The sequence below is a fragment of the Dicentrarchus labrax genome, unplaced genomic scaffold, assembly GCF_905237075.1.
Source record: "Dicentrarchus labrax unplaced genomic scaffold, dlabrax2021, whole genome shotgun sequence".
Classification (NCBI taxonomy): domain Eukaryota; kingdom Metazoa; phylum Chordata; class Actinopteri; family Moronidae; genus Dicentrarchus; species Dicentrarchus labrax.
The window spans coordinates 19845501-19860072 of record NW_026136712.1 but is presented as its reverse complement, the minus strand read 5'-3'; the positions used below and the strand labels follow the sequence as shown (position 1 = coordinate 19860072).

At 41.9% G+C, this 14572-nt stretch overlaps 1 protein-coding gene across 1 annotated transcript; it reads left to right on the top strand.

Moving 5' to 3' along the window:
- The first annotated feature begins 4367 nt into the window (after nt 1–4367).
- On the top strand, nt 4368–14352 carry LOC127373610 (ATP-dependent RNA helicase DHX8). Its single transcript, XM_051418239.1, has 23 exons — nt 4368–4546; nt 4823–4908; nt 5016–5088; nt 5283–5374; nt 5471–5577; nt 5732–6178; nt 6293–6437; nt 6809–7015; nt 7131–7218; nt 7907–8004; nt 8231–8378; nt 8960–9141; nt 9577–9771; nt 9874–10059; nt 10171–10381; nt 10480–10661; nt 11181–11321; nt 11455–11610; nt 12145–12282; nt 12476–12604; nt 12957–13153; nt 13240–13419; nt 13540–14352. Exons 1-23 carry the CDS (start codon nt 4438–4440, stop codon nt 13757–13759), a joined length of 3717 nt encoding a protein of 1238 aa, XP_051274199.1. The 5' UTR covers nt 4368–4437; the 3' UTR covers nt 13760–14352.
- The last annotated feature ends 220 nt before the right edge of the window (nt 14353–14572 follow it).

Genomic DNA, 14572 nt, shown 5'->3' with positions numbered 1-14572 from the left:
GCTTGTAAGCCAGCAGCAAAAACTCTTCATTTTCATCTGTGTCTGTGCTCTATTCTTTGCAACACTGGCTGAAAAGAACACACAAACATGACCACGTGTTTACCAGGACACTGGAGCAGAAGAATGCAAGTTCAAGTATAAGGACCCAAGGGAGACAGGACGGCCTACTATTACCTCTCCCCCGTCTCCCCCTGTCTCTTTCAATGTCTTGTACACACTTCTAAAGAATCTTTCATGGACCAGCTCCAACAGTAGCTCTCTTTATTCTCTCCTCATCTCTATTTCTCACAGTCTCTCCCTCTTTTGTGTCACCACCATAAACTCTTGAGAAGATCAAGGACAGCTATGCACATGTAGCATGTGGTCTGTGTACATTAGGGGCCTCTTATGTAAGTGTGAGCTCACCCTCCTCCCCTTCCCGTCGCCCATATATTTCCCTGCTTCCTCTCAAATCAGGTCAGGTGAGGACGGCAGAGCTAGAGAACTGCCATGGTCAGGTTAGGATGGCATTGAAAATACAGACGTAATCTTGGAAACCTACACCACACGGGGAGGCTCACGGAAACATGGCGGGGTATTTGAGGAACATTTTTTATAAACATTGGCTTGACCTGGAGCCATGTGAATGGACAGAAAATAAATAGATTCTGTATTAATTTAAAGTAGCAGCACAGTGCCACCTGTTTCAACATTGCTCTTCTGCCGGTGTTGATTAGCCAATGTCATTTTAAAAATACTTTTTGTCTACTTCTATATACACTATATGGCCAAACTTATGTGAATACTCCTCCTCACTTTTGGTCTGGGGCAGTGATTTATGGTTTGGGCCGGGCCTCTTAAAGGTCCAGTGGTTAACATTTAGGAAGATCTATTGGCAGAAATGGAACATAAGAATTATAGGTATATTTTCATTTGTGTATAAGCAACTGAAAATAAAAGTCGTGTTTTCATCACCTTTAAATAAGCTGTTTTTTATCTATGTAGGAAGCAGTTGAACCGCCATGTTTCTGCAGTAGCCCAGAACAGTTCGCAGCCACAGTAGTTTCTCCCACATCCTTGAAAAGCGTTCAGCAGGTCATTCTGTAACTTCACCGCTAGAGGCCACTAAATCCTACAAACTGGTCCTTTAAAGGTGGAGACAGCGACTCTGGAGAAATCCTGTTAAATACCATAGTGCGAACAATGACACAGCAAGTATTGTACCTAATGTTAGCTGAGTTGTGGGTTTGCAAACTGCTGCAGAGAGGCTGCTACAATAACATCACAACAACGGCATGTGTTCACTGCTAAATATCTGAATGTATATTTACAGTACATTACTGGCTACTAGTTGCATTACTTTCACAGCAGATTACTCTATGTACATGTACAGTAAATTACTGGTAACTGGGTACATTACTTTTACATTAAGTTACTTTTATGTACTTTTTACGGTAAACCTTTGTGAAATAACAGTGGTAAGCTGTGACCTCACTGTAGTTGTGCAAGCATATTACTCCAATTTAGGAGTATGCTCCTGTAGAATTACTGTATTTACATGTAATTTCACAGTTAACGTCCACCACATTACTGTAATCTAGCAGTATGCTGTTACACCGTTACCTGACGCACAAATCCTGGATGGAATGGCCGGAATAGTGTTTTGTGGCTTGGTCCAGTCCACTTGGTTTGTTTCTCATTTACAGAGCTAGAGCTGTGAACAAACACCGGGTTTTGTTTCAGCCCACTCACAGAGTGTAAAGGTAGCGGACCGTGAGGAGATATTCACTGAATTTGAAAGGAAGTGTATTGGATTAGAATAGCTTACTTCACTTTTAAGGATATTCTTACAAAAAATACTTCAACATTTTAGAAATATGTGTAGTACTTGGGATTGGCTTAGTTTAGCAAAAATACACCTACTGTACCACCACCTCTAAGGTTGGATTTATAGTTGACAGAAGAGGTTGACCCACTCTATATATAGATTGTGGGCTACACACACTGTTTTAATGTCTTGTCCATGTCTTGGCTGGCCTGCACAGAGCCCCTCCTCAACCCTTTCCAACACCTTTGGGATGAACTGGAACACCGACCGAGAGACAGACCTTCACCCGAAATCCGTGTCTGACCTCTCTGATGCTCTTGTGGCTGAATGGAGTCAATTCCCTGCAGCCAGGTTCCAAAATTGAGACAGTTATAGCAGCACATTAAAGCCATGGTCTCTGTGAAATGTTCATCACACTTTTGGCAGTACTTTTATATTAATCTTAGCTGCAAAAGGATTGCATAAATGTGGGTTGTTTATTAATGCTAGAGCTCATGAATTATAGTAAAAATGTATTTTTCTTTACTCTTTACACTACCAAAAAAGGCAAACAGCTGAATAAATTCCAGATTTTATTTTTAACGGCACAAGGAGAAGAAATACTTGGAAAATAAAAAATGCATTGACTTGGAAAAAAATCATGTGGGGCTTCTGAGGAAAGCAACCTCCTGGGATGGAAGCTTTTCCGAGAGAATCCATTACAGCCTAAGTCAACATAAGAAGACATAAAAATGTAAAATGTACACTTCTGGAGAAGCGAGAGCAGGAGTGTGAGAAATGACAAGTGAAGCAAAAATAATTACCAAAGATTACAAAGATTACAGAGGTTCAGCACTCATCCAGTGTAATGTACTGTAGTGAGACACATGCAGACATAATCTCATAGGTTAACTCCTTCTTAAAATGATAAAATATCAGAGGTTGCGTGAACATCATGCAAGAATGTATGGAAGGTTCCTTGGTCAGGAATTAAGTAGTAGTTAAATAAGTGCTACGATTATGGAAAGGTAATGAGGATTAAATTTAATAAGGAGATTAGAGGTAGGGGGTCTGAGAGGACGGGGCCAACTAGACACTGACAGAGGACAGTGTGTGTATGGAAGGTTGCATAAGATCAGGTAGAGTTGAGGAGGTGTGTGGAGGGTTATCCCAGGACGAAGGGAGGAAGGCTGTCTCCCATGTCCTGCATACCAGCTTGTACTCCCAACATAAACACCATACACTGACCTTATATAATACATTATGATGATCCTGACAGCACATACAGACTGATACAATATGCAGTCTTGATTTACCGGTCCACACTTCTCCCCTCAATAAAACACTTCCAAGACACCAGGAGTCAAAAACCTGTTAGTGAGTGCAAAACCATGAATCATGTACTGCATGTAGTGACACTTTGTGTTCTGGCCAAGATAAAAAACTGAGATAAAGGCACAGTGGAAGCCTGAGCTAAGTGCTCGAGATTGCATAGAGTGATTAATTGCTATAAACTGTGCACAGTTTTTTTGCTCAACGATTGATAGACACTGCATGACTAGAAATGTAGACTCCTAAAACACTGTTGAATCTCTCATTCCGAAAACTTGTGCATTAATACAGTATGGTGCTATAGCCGCCTCCAAATTTCTCTAAAGATTTTATAGTCCAGTTTCAAAGATTTACTACCATAAGAGTATAAGTGAGGTCAGGAAAAATTGGTGTACAGTGCATCCAGAAGGTGTTGGGTGGGGTTGAGGTCAGGCCAGTCAAGCTAAGAAAATGTCTTTATTGACTCGTTTTCTCTATGAAGGCGTGTTGGAAACAAAGTTGGAAGCACACTGTCCTCTAAAATATAACTGTAAGATTTCCCTTAATTGGAAGTAGCCCAAACCACAAAAAACAGCACAAGACTCATGGTTCTACTGGTTCCCTTGGGTTACAGCTGAGCTAAATGGAATGAGTAACATGTTTTTTCTGCGTCTAAAATATCTTAAACCCATCAGACTGAATAAATTCTTCATTGCACTGTAACAAATTATTTAGGCAACAAGGCTACGCTAGACATAATGTAGTTCTCACAGCGCACCCCAAGGGCCAAAGCTAGATCTGTGGGCTGACAGAACATAAAACACAAACCATTAAATGAGTTAAGATGTGTTAAGATGTTTTTTTTGGACACAAGACGTTGCACACAGTAATATCTTTGCCAAAATCTGCTAAAATATGGATTAAACATTTACACAAGCCGTATACAAATCAAGGAAGGAAGAGGAGCCAAATAAGGAGAAAAAATAAAAATATATAGGATATAGTTTCTTTTTACTTTGTGTTTAACTGATATACCTGATTTGTACAGTCTGCTGCCAAAACTCAAATGACAAATTGATATTTCAAACCAAAAAAACTGCACATGTGGCGACATCACTGCTGTTGATGTTTTAAAAGTATTGGTAGGATTTTTAGCGCCATCGTGTGGGCACAACTGGCATCGCTTATATAGCGGCGGTGGTGACGCGGTGAAGGGATCAACCAATAGCGAAGCACGTTTGAGAGCGAAGGCGCGTACGAAATAGAAGCGGAAGTCGCTCACATCCAATATGTCTGCTGGCGTTTAGCTCTCCGCTCCACGAAAACAAGACGCGTGGAGAATGGCAGACGGCGGAGTTGACGAGCTATCGCAGCTTGAATATTTGTCTCTGGTGTCCAAGGTCTGCACGGAGCTTGACAACCATCTGGGAATAAGTGACAAAGATTTGGGTGTGTATTTTTGTGGCTGCTCTAAACGACAATTTGGGATTAGCTACCTAGCCTATGCTAACAAACAGTTGTGAGTTAACTCTAAACGGACATTGTATTCAGCATGTAAAGTGTTTTTTTTTTTTTTTTGCATTTTTTTCCATCCAAACGTAACGTTCACTTAACTTGTGGTCTTTTAGTAAGAGTTTGGATCATCGTTAGTTAATACGAGTTAACTTATTCAACAGTTTGTTTTTGTTTTTTTTTGTCCGCTGTTAATTTGTTGTTGTCTCGCAGCTGAGTTTGTCATCGACCTTGCTGAGAAACAACCGACCTTTGATGGATTCAAAGCCCTTTTACTCCAAAATGGAGCCGAGTTCACAGTAAGTTCAACGCTAAACGTGGCTTTAACAGTCGTACAGTGGCGTGAACTAACATTAAAAGTGAGTCAACTCCGAGCAACTGATCCGTTTTCTTGTGTCCATTGTAGGATTCTCTCATCGGTAATTTGCTCAGGCTCATTCAGACTATGCGACCTCCATCCAAGGAGTCTACGAGTAAAGGTAAGTTCATTAAAGTCATGGACTTCCAAAGCATTCATTGAGGGCACCAGAAAGCATATACCTTGAGAGACATTTCCCCTATAAAAGCGGTGTGATATTTACTGTGTATGTACAATGTTATATGGTGTTTCCACATACATTTCTACCGTGGGAATTATCAAAACTACAGTTGATCCGTAACTGTCCATTTTCAGCCTCTGAGGCTTTGGTCAAGCCGAAGTCAGAAAAAGACAAGTTGAAGGAGTTGTTTCCTGCACTGTGCAGAGCAGATGATCCAGCACCGAAGGTACGTGGCTTTATCTGTGGGACCTGTAATGTTACCGTTAACGCAAGGCAAGATCTTTACTTATAGGCTAAAATACTCACCCTTTGACTTTCTCAGAGACTGCTAGACGAAGATGATGTGAAAGTAGCAGCTGATGCCATGAAAGAGCTGGAGATGTTTATGCCCAGTGTCAGTGGGACGGACTCCAAAAGCAGCAAGAGCAAGTAAGGCACTGGTCACATTTTTATTTGGCTTCTTGAAATTTCACCTGCAAGCGACGTATAATGTAATATCATTTAATATAGGAAACAGAAATGACCTGCCAATGGTGGCTTGTGATATTTGCTTTTATTTACTGTTTCAAATAATTTTTTGCAGGTCGGAAAAGAGCAGACGCCACAGCCGAAGTCGCAGCAGAAGCAGAGAAAAGGACCGACACAGGGACAGGGACAGGGACAGAGACAGAGATCGGGAAAAGGACAGGAAAAGAAGGCATCGTTCTCGTTCTCGCTCCAGGTCCAGGTCTCGCTCCAGAGACCGTGAGCGGCACAGAGATAGAGATAGAGATAGAGATAGAGATAGGGACAGGGACAGGGACAGAGACAGAGACAGAGATAGAGATCGCGGCAAAAGAAGAGACAAATCCTCCCGCTGGAGTGAGCGCTCGCCAAGCCCCAAAAAAGACCAGGACAGAGACTCTGACCGCTGGAAGGACAAACATGTGGACCGCCCTCCACCAGAGGAGCCTTCTGTTGGTGACATCTACAATGGCAAAGTCACCAGTATCATGCAGTTTGGATGCTTTGTTCAGCTGGAGGGCTTGAGGTCAGTGTAGAGTCACCAAAGTGATATTAACACGACTTTTTTTTATTTTTTTGTCACATCAAAAACACCAGTTCTGTAAATCCGATTGTCATGTTGTTGTTCTTTTGTATGTAGAAAACGCTGGGAGGGGTTGGTCCACATTTCCGAGCTGCGTCGAGAGGGTCGTGTGGCCAACGTGGCCGATGTTGTCAGCAAAGGCCAAAGAGTTAAGATCAAGGTGCTCTCATTCACTGGCTCCAAGACCAGCCTCAGTATGAAGGTAAGAAGAGTCTTATCGAACAGACTTCTGTGAAGAATAAATTCAGTGAAATTTATGTGCATGTAGAATTCAGAAGGAAGACTTTCAGATTTATTTGTTACCCAGGTTGAAAAATTGTGATCTTGATGGCAGCGTTTGTGCTTAATTAATTTGATTTAAAAGATTTTGTGTGTGGTGGGGGATTTATTCTGATGTTCTCCTCTTAAATCAGAGCTGGTATTGGTTTGTAGTAATTAAATCATTTAGATTTTCCCGTGAGAGATATTTGGAAATACTAGTTTATCGTCATGGGATCTGCTCTCAGGGTCGATTGTTATCCCTCGACTTGTCAGCACGACGTTCTTCTTATCTTTTCCCCCTGTCGTTGCCAGGATGTGGACCAGGAGACGGGAGAAGACCTGAACCCAAACCGGAGGAGGAACGTGGGCCCAGATGGAGGGGAGGAGATCTCCATGAGGAACCCCGACCGACCGAGCAACCTGAACCTGGGACACGCCCCGGAGCTGGAACAGGACGACACCCTGGAGCGCAAGAGGCTCACCAAAATCTCTGACCCTGAGAAGTGGGAAATCAAACAGGTGGGTCTATACAGCCTGTATTTCTGCACAAAGACTACTAAGGAAAACTCGGGATCCCTTTTGAAGGTCTATTTTATCAAATGCCAATACTCATTCTCTTTATCTGCCCCCCCAGATGATTGCTGCCAACGTCTTGTCCAAAGAAGAGTTCCCTGATTTTGACGATGAAACAGGGATCCTTCCTAAAGTTGATGATGAAGAGGGTAAGACAGTTTCTTTTTACTAGTGTGTAGTAAAACACACATACAGGGTTACTCATGTCTGTACAAGTTTGTAACGAATGATTGTCACTGTTTGATTCTTTTACAGTATTTGAGTCACTAAACAGAAAATACACTTTCTTATGAAAACTTTTATGTAATTTTAATTATTGTTACATTACATAACAGTGTTTTGCCGTTTCCAGTCCAGTGGAGCGCCTCTATCGATTGCATTGTTGTTCCGCCACTTTGGTCCAGACAGAAATATCTGAACGACTGAAAGGGTTTCCACAAAATCGTTTGTTACCCAAAGGGTGAACTGCAATAGCTTTACTTCACTTTCCATGTGGGGCCACCGTCAGGTCAAAATTTCCATTTGTCCAATACTTTGATTTATAACCACATTCTGCAAAACAAATGACCTTCCCATCAGCCTCAGCTGTACTTTTGCCTTTAGCTCTAATTATCAAATGTTCGAATGCTAATGAAGCTAGTGAAATAGCGAACATTAAACCTACTAAACATAAGCATGTTAGCATTGTTATTGTTATTGTGAGCTTGCTGGCATTAGTTCAAAGCACCACTGTACAGTCTCACACAGACACTAGCATGGCTGTAGACTCTTGCATTCCATTCTTATGAAATATGACTTAAGTTGCTTGCTAATTGATCTTGTTTTGCTGCCATTCAGATGAAGATTTGGAAATTGAGCTGGTTGAAGAGGAACCCCCATTCCTGAGGGGACACACCAAACAAAGCATGGACATGAGCCCGGTCAAGATTGTCAAGGTATGTCTGAACATCTAGCCAAAGACACAGAGGAGAGACTTCACAAGAACTCAATTGGAAAATACAGTTTAGTTTTTTTACAAGTTGGTGTGAACTGAAGGGAGGGCAGTTACTCGAAAGGAGTCGATTTGAAAAATATATTGTTTTTGATCAGCACACGGTATATACAACTTAATAAAATGTACACTTAAGTCACATGGTCCTGTGTTTTCCCCTTTGCCCGCAGAATCCAGATGGCTCTCTGTCCCAAGCGGCCATGATGCAGAGCGCTCTGGCGAAGGAGAGACGAGAGCTGAAGCAGGCGGCACGAGAGGCAGAGATGGACTCCATCCCCATGGGGCTGAATAAACACTGGGTCGACCCGCTGCCAGACGGTTAGAAATCCATTAGATGTGCACATTAAGTAATTTCCAAGTCACAGATGTTGATGCTGAAGTACGATTCATCAAAGCGGGGGACAGCCAGAAAAACATTTGCCAGCTTGAAATTTGCATACTGATCATCTTAACCTCTGTCTTCAGATTTTATTTAAATATATATTTCAGTTTAATTTTTGCTTTTGGCGCTTAGGTTTTGATTATTAGGATCCATTTTGGAATTAAATCTGTGTGTTTGTCCCCGCTTTATCAAAACCACATCCCAGTCTGAGTCATACAGGAGACTTGCTCCATGATGGCAGCAACCCCTCAGGCTTCCCAGCACTGGAGATAGTTATCTGGCTTCCTGCATCCACATATCTGGCCGGATGAAATAGTCTTACCATGGTTCAGTGTGCTTGAATGCCCTCCATGGCCCCAGGTGGTCTAGAAAGTTTCCAGTGGTTGGCATTATCCCGCCATAACCACACAGATCTGGCAGTGACGTAGCTATAAATGTGATGAGATTATAGTTGAAGTGTTAAAAATAGACTTCGTTTGTCTTCATTATCAAGCACACTTCTACTCCTCTTTTACAGCTGATGGTAGGCAGATTGCTGCCAACATGAGAGGCATTGGCATGATGCCTAATGACATCCCAGAGTGGAAGAAACATGCTTTTGGGGGCAACAAGGCCTCCTATGGAAAAAAGACCCAGCTCTCCATCCTGGAGCAGAGGGAGAGCCTGCCCATCTACAAGCTGAAGGAGCAGCTCATTCAGGTTTGTAAAAACATAAGTTAAAAAGAGAACCCAAAGGGAGACTTCACATAGATTTAGTTGGATGCTTCACATGGGAGTTTATAATAGATTCTCATTAGGTTCTTTTGAAAATGTGATTATCTTTTAACAAGCAGATGTTGATGCTTAAGTAGATTTATGCTTTAATATGCATTAAGCATCTGCTGGATGTAAAATTACAAGTATTTTTTGTTTTAATTTGCATTCCTTTGGTGCTGATGAAGTGTGATCAGGCAACTCCTTCAGAAATGTGTCTAAATAAAAAAGACAGTACCAGTGCCACAGTGCACTGGTTGCATTGTCTGTAGTAGTATTCTTCTGTTGATATTTCTTAAACTCATATTAGCCTTAAGGGAGACTGGCTACCATTCAAGTGCCAGTTTATAACATTTGCTCTCTTGTGTTTTTCTGTCACAGGCTGTTCATGACAACCAGATCCTGATTGTGATTGGGGAGACTGGCTCCGGGAAGACCACGCAGATCACTCAGTACCTGGCTGAGGCCGGTTACACCACCAGGGGGAAGATTGGCTGCACGCAGCCCCGTCGTGTGGCCGCCATGTCAGTGGCCAAGAGAGTCTCTGAGGAGTATGGTTGCTGTCTAGGACAAGAGGTGAGTGATTTATCTGTTACAAATATCACTATCATGAAATGGGAACACAGTAATAGATTTGTTTAATCTCAAGAAGGCTAATCTAAATATTTTTTGTTCCAGGTGGGTTACACCATCCGTTTTGAGGACTGCACCAGCCCTGAGACTGTGATCAAGTACATGACAGACGGTATGCTGTTGAGAGAGTGCCTGATCGACTCTGAATTGGGCCAGTACGCCATTATCATGTTGGACGAAGCTCACGAGAGGACAATCCACACTGATGTTCTGTTTGGTTTGCTGAAGAAGGTAAGACAGATGAGGAGACGCTTCTTTATTCAGACATTCAGGGGAAGAACAGTTGAGTGACGGGTAGGTAAAAAAAGATACTGAGTGTTTTTTTTTTTTTGTCTATCTCAGACGGTTCAGAAACGCACAGACATGAAGCTGATTGTAACATCTGCTACACTGGACGCCGTGAAGTTCTCTCAGTATTTCTATGAAGCGCCCATCTTCACCATCCCAGGAAGAACGTACCCAGTGGAGGTTCTCTACACCAAAGAACCTGAGACAGACTACCTGGATGCCAGTCTCATCACAGTCATGCAGATTCATCTGACCGAACCTCCAGGTATGATTTTAAAATCCTAAAAAAACACAAATGGTGATCTTGTTATCTGTACACCCCAAAAATGGTCCATCTCCAAATCCGTCTTGTCCTTTGTCCAGGTGACATCCTGGTGTTTCTCACCGGACAGGAAGAGATCGACACCGCCTGTGAGATCTTGTATGAGAGAATGAAGTCACTGGGGCCGGATGTTCCTGAACTGATCATTCTGCCAGTTTATTCTGCCCTACCCAGTGAGATGCAGACCAGGATCTTCGACCCTGCACCCCCAGGCAGCAGGAAGGTAATAACATGCCCCAGATAGGATTAAAAGCTTGAGTTGTTTTGTATTTTTTAGAAAGCCAACATGCCTACATTCAACAGTAATCTTTCAAACACATGGTAATATATGTATCTCATAAGATTGCAACGCTGCACTCTACCTAAAATGTCTGTTTGATGCATGTTAGTCCAAAAATATTCTACTTCTGGGAAAGATTTATTGTTCTCTTGGTTATCTTTCTTCACTTCTTATATTAATGGTCTGTTTTGTATGAAATGCCCTACAAAATATTCATGAATTCATTCAGTCCATAGTCTTGATGTATGGCTTGTAATTTTTGCCCCACTATATCTTCAGCTGGCCTCTTGTAGTAGTTTTATTTATTTATTTGTATTATTTATTACAGTACCATTTCTAAAATGATTTAGGTAAACAAGGGAAGTCCTTGGTTTAATGGGCAATGATGGCACAAAAAAGGTAATTTTATGTTTGACATTTGTTTGGAGTTAATGTGGAATAATCTTTGTTTTTTTCCTTCAGGTTGTCATTGCCACAAACATTGCAGAGACATCTCTGACCATTGATGGAATCTATTATGTGGTGGATCCTGGCTTCGTCAAGCAAAAAGTGTACAACTCTAAGACAGGCATTGACCAGCTGGTGGTGACTCCCATCTCACAGGTACAGTATTGGTATAATGTGCTTGATATTGCAGCAGAAGAATACCAAATGTTTCCTGATATATCTGCATATGTAACTGAAGCAGCTGGCTATCTTACTGAGTTGTTTTTAAAATGTCTGTTTGTTGTTTCAGGCCCAGGCCAAGCAGAGGGCAGGCAGAGCCGGCAGAACAGGCCCGGGGAAGTGTTACAGGCTCTACACTGAGAGAGCCTACAGAGACGAGATGCTGACGACCAACGTGCCTGAGATCCAGAGAACCAACTTGGCCAGCACTGTGCTGTCTCTGAAGGTAAACACTCTGCAACAAACTAATCATGCTTACTTATCTTACACAGAATGGGATGTTTTGCTGTTTACGGCGAGTATAAGCTAGAAACGTAGCTAAGATAACATAGTAATGGAGTAGGTTTGTATTTGGAGACCACAGAGGAGTTTCTTTGGCAGATTATCTCCTTCTGTCCCATAACTGACCCTGCTATGTGCAATATTTGCAACAGTTTTAAGTTTCTACTATATTGCCACTTTGTCAGTCAAATAAAATGACTTTGTGTCACATTTATTGAAACAGTGTCACACCTAATTTAAACATCATACTTATTTTTTCTCATACCCATTATTTGTCCAAGTAATCATAGTTTGAGGATTGTTTGACTTTAAGAAGTAATTTGTTAATCAAAGTGAATTCACACCGCTTGTAAACAGGTTTACTATTGAGTAGCATTTGAGTATTTTTATTTTTAATTTTTTTTAAAGGCCAAAAGTTGTAGCCTTTTTGAGTAAAACCATTAACGTTGGTATGCTTTATTCATGTTTCCTCCACCAGGCAATGGGCATCAATGACCTCCTGTCTTTTGACTTCATGGACGCTCCTCCCATGGAGACTCTGATCACAGCCATGGAGCAGCTCTACACTCTGGGAGCTCTGGATGACGAGGGCTTACTCACACGGTTGGGAAGAAGGGTGAGGAATGCTTTTACTTGGTGGTTTGTCTCAGCTGCAAGGACGAGGAGATTAAATCAAATCACATTAATGCACTTTGTAGTTGGATTAAACTAATGGTCAGTGTGTGGTTGCTTCGTTTTTTCTTTTGTCCTTCACTTCCCTCTTATCTCCTACTTTTTTAACATTGCTCCAATTATTTTCTGTCTGCTAGATGGCTGAGTTTCCTCTGGAACCCATGTTGTGTAAGATGTTGATCATGTCCGTCCATCTGGGCTGCAGTGAAGAGATGCTCACCATCGTGTCAATGCTGTCTGTGCAGAACGTCTTCTACAGGCCCAAGGTATGCCCATGACTTCACTTTATATTCAATGACAGAAAATCTTTCTGAGTGGCCATGTTTCTAATATAATTGAAGACCTGGGTAAAATACATGATGATCATGGGAAGTGTTTTTATTCTTCATGATTAGGGATAGAACATAGCTGTGCTGTTACTTGGAAGCTAGTAAAATAAACGGCTTGAAGTCTATTATATAATACTATATAGACAGTTTAGCCTGTTTGTTTTGTTTGTGGATCATTAAAAAAAAAAAAAATAACTGTCCTGTTTTCTGTGTAAAGATCCAATCATACAGTGCTTTAAATGTAATTTTTTTTTTTCTTCATTGTTTGTTTATTTTTCTTGTGTTAAAGGACAAGCAGGCCTTGGCTGACCAGAAGAAGGCAAAGTTTCACCAACCTGAGGGTGATCACCTGACCCTGCTGGCGGTCTACAACTCCTGGAAGAACAACAAGTTCTCCAACCCCTGGTGTTATGAGAACTTCATCCAGGCTCGCTCCCTGCGCAGAGCCCAGGACATCCGCAAACAGATGCTGGGAATCATGGACAGGTATGATTGACGAGAACACAAAGCAGAACCATGATGCATGTTCTGAAATAACCTTCATATAAAATAACATGTTCTCTTCTCTTTAGACACAAACTGGATGTGGTATCTTGTGGCAAAGCCACAGTACGGGTCCAGAAAGCCATCTGCAGTGGCTTCTTCAGGAATGCAGCCAAAAAGGATCCTCAAGAGGGCTACCGCACCCTCATAGACCAGCAAGTTGTGTACATCCACCCTTCCAGTGCTCTGTTCAACCGCCAGCCCGAGTGGTACGACAACGCCTCAGTTCAACGTTTCAGCAGCCAAACGAGAAATAAATGTCCTTTTTATAATTGCTACTTTCTAAATGTAACAACAGCCTTGTGACATCCTGCCTCTCTTATCCTCAGGGTTGTGTACCACGAGTTGGTGCTGACCACCAAGGAGTACATGCGGGAGGTGACCACCATCGACCCTCGCTGGCTGGTGGAGTTTTCACCCGCCTTCTTCAAAGTGTCCGACCCCACACGTCTCAGCAAGCAGAAGAAACAACAGCGCCTGGAGCCTCTGTACAACCGCTACGAGGAGCCCAACGCTTGGAGAATCTCTCGTGCCTTCAGACGCCGTTGATGTGTGTGACCTCACAAATGCCAAACAAAAATGTCAGATGTGTCGTCGTGTACCAGCGCTGGACATTGTAAAAGACTTGGAAGTTTGCACCATCACTACTCTACTTCAGGCTGTGTATTCACTCCTCCTTTATTGTTTGTGCTCATCGCACAGTTCCCCCAGCGTTAGATTGATCCGTATGTCGGGTTTAGGTGGGAATTTTAGTCTTATCGTTATTGTAAAACCCGGAGCCATTTACTTTTCATAGCACTAATACAGGAACAAAAAGAAAACTTCCACATCTGTCCTTTGTGACAGCAGTTTTAAAGATACTGGAAAACAGTGGACTATTTATTTTGACTGTAAATTGTAACAACACAATGTTTCCCCCAAGTAAGGGCCCGATAGAATTGTAATGGGACTTTTTAATGTTTGACTCGTGAATACGTTGGTGTCGGACCGTAAGGATGGAACAGCTTCTATGTTTGATAGATTTTTGTACTGTGACTGAGACAACTTTCACTCACTTGTATGTGTATCTGAGACTGTTGCTTTGCTATACTTGCCAGTGGAACTATGGAAATGCGTCCTCATTAAATGCTAAATTTTCTTAACTCTGTTGGATTTTGTTGTGATCTTTTGAGTAGATGGAAGAGTACAGTAGATAGAGATTTTATTGTTCTTAGAGGGAGAAGGCATTTGAATGGGAAACAAATTAAAAAACAACTCTGAGCACTCTTAAGATTGGAGGCAGTAGGCTTGAGTGGTAACATGTTAAATTGTGGCATTCTCTGTATATAGCATTAAAGGTTCATTACTGGCCACATGCATGTT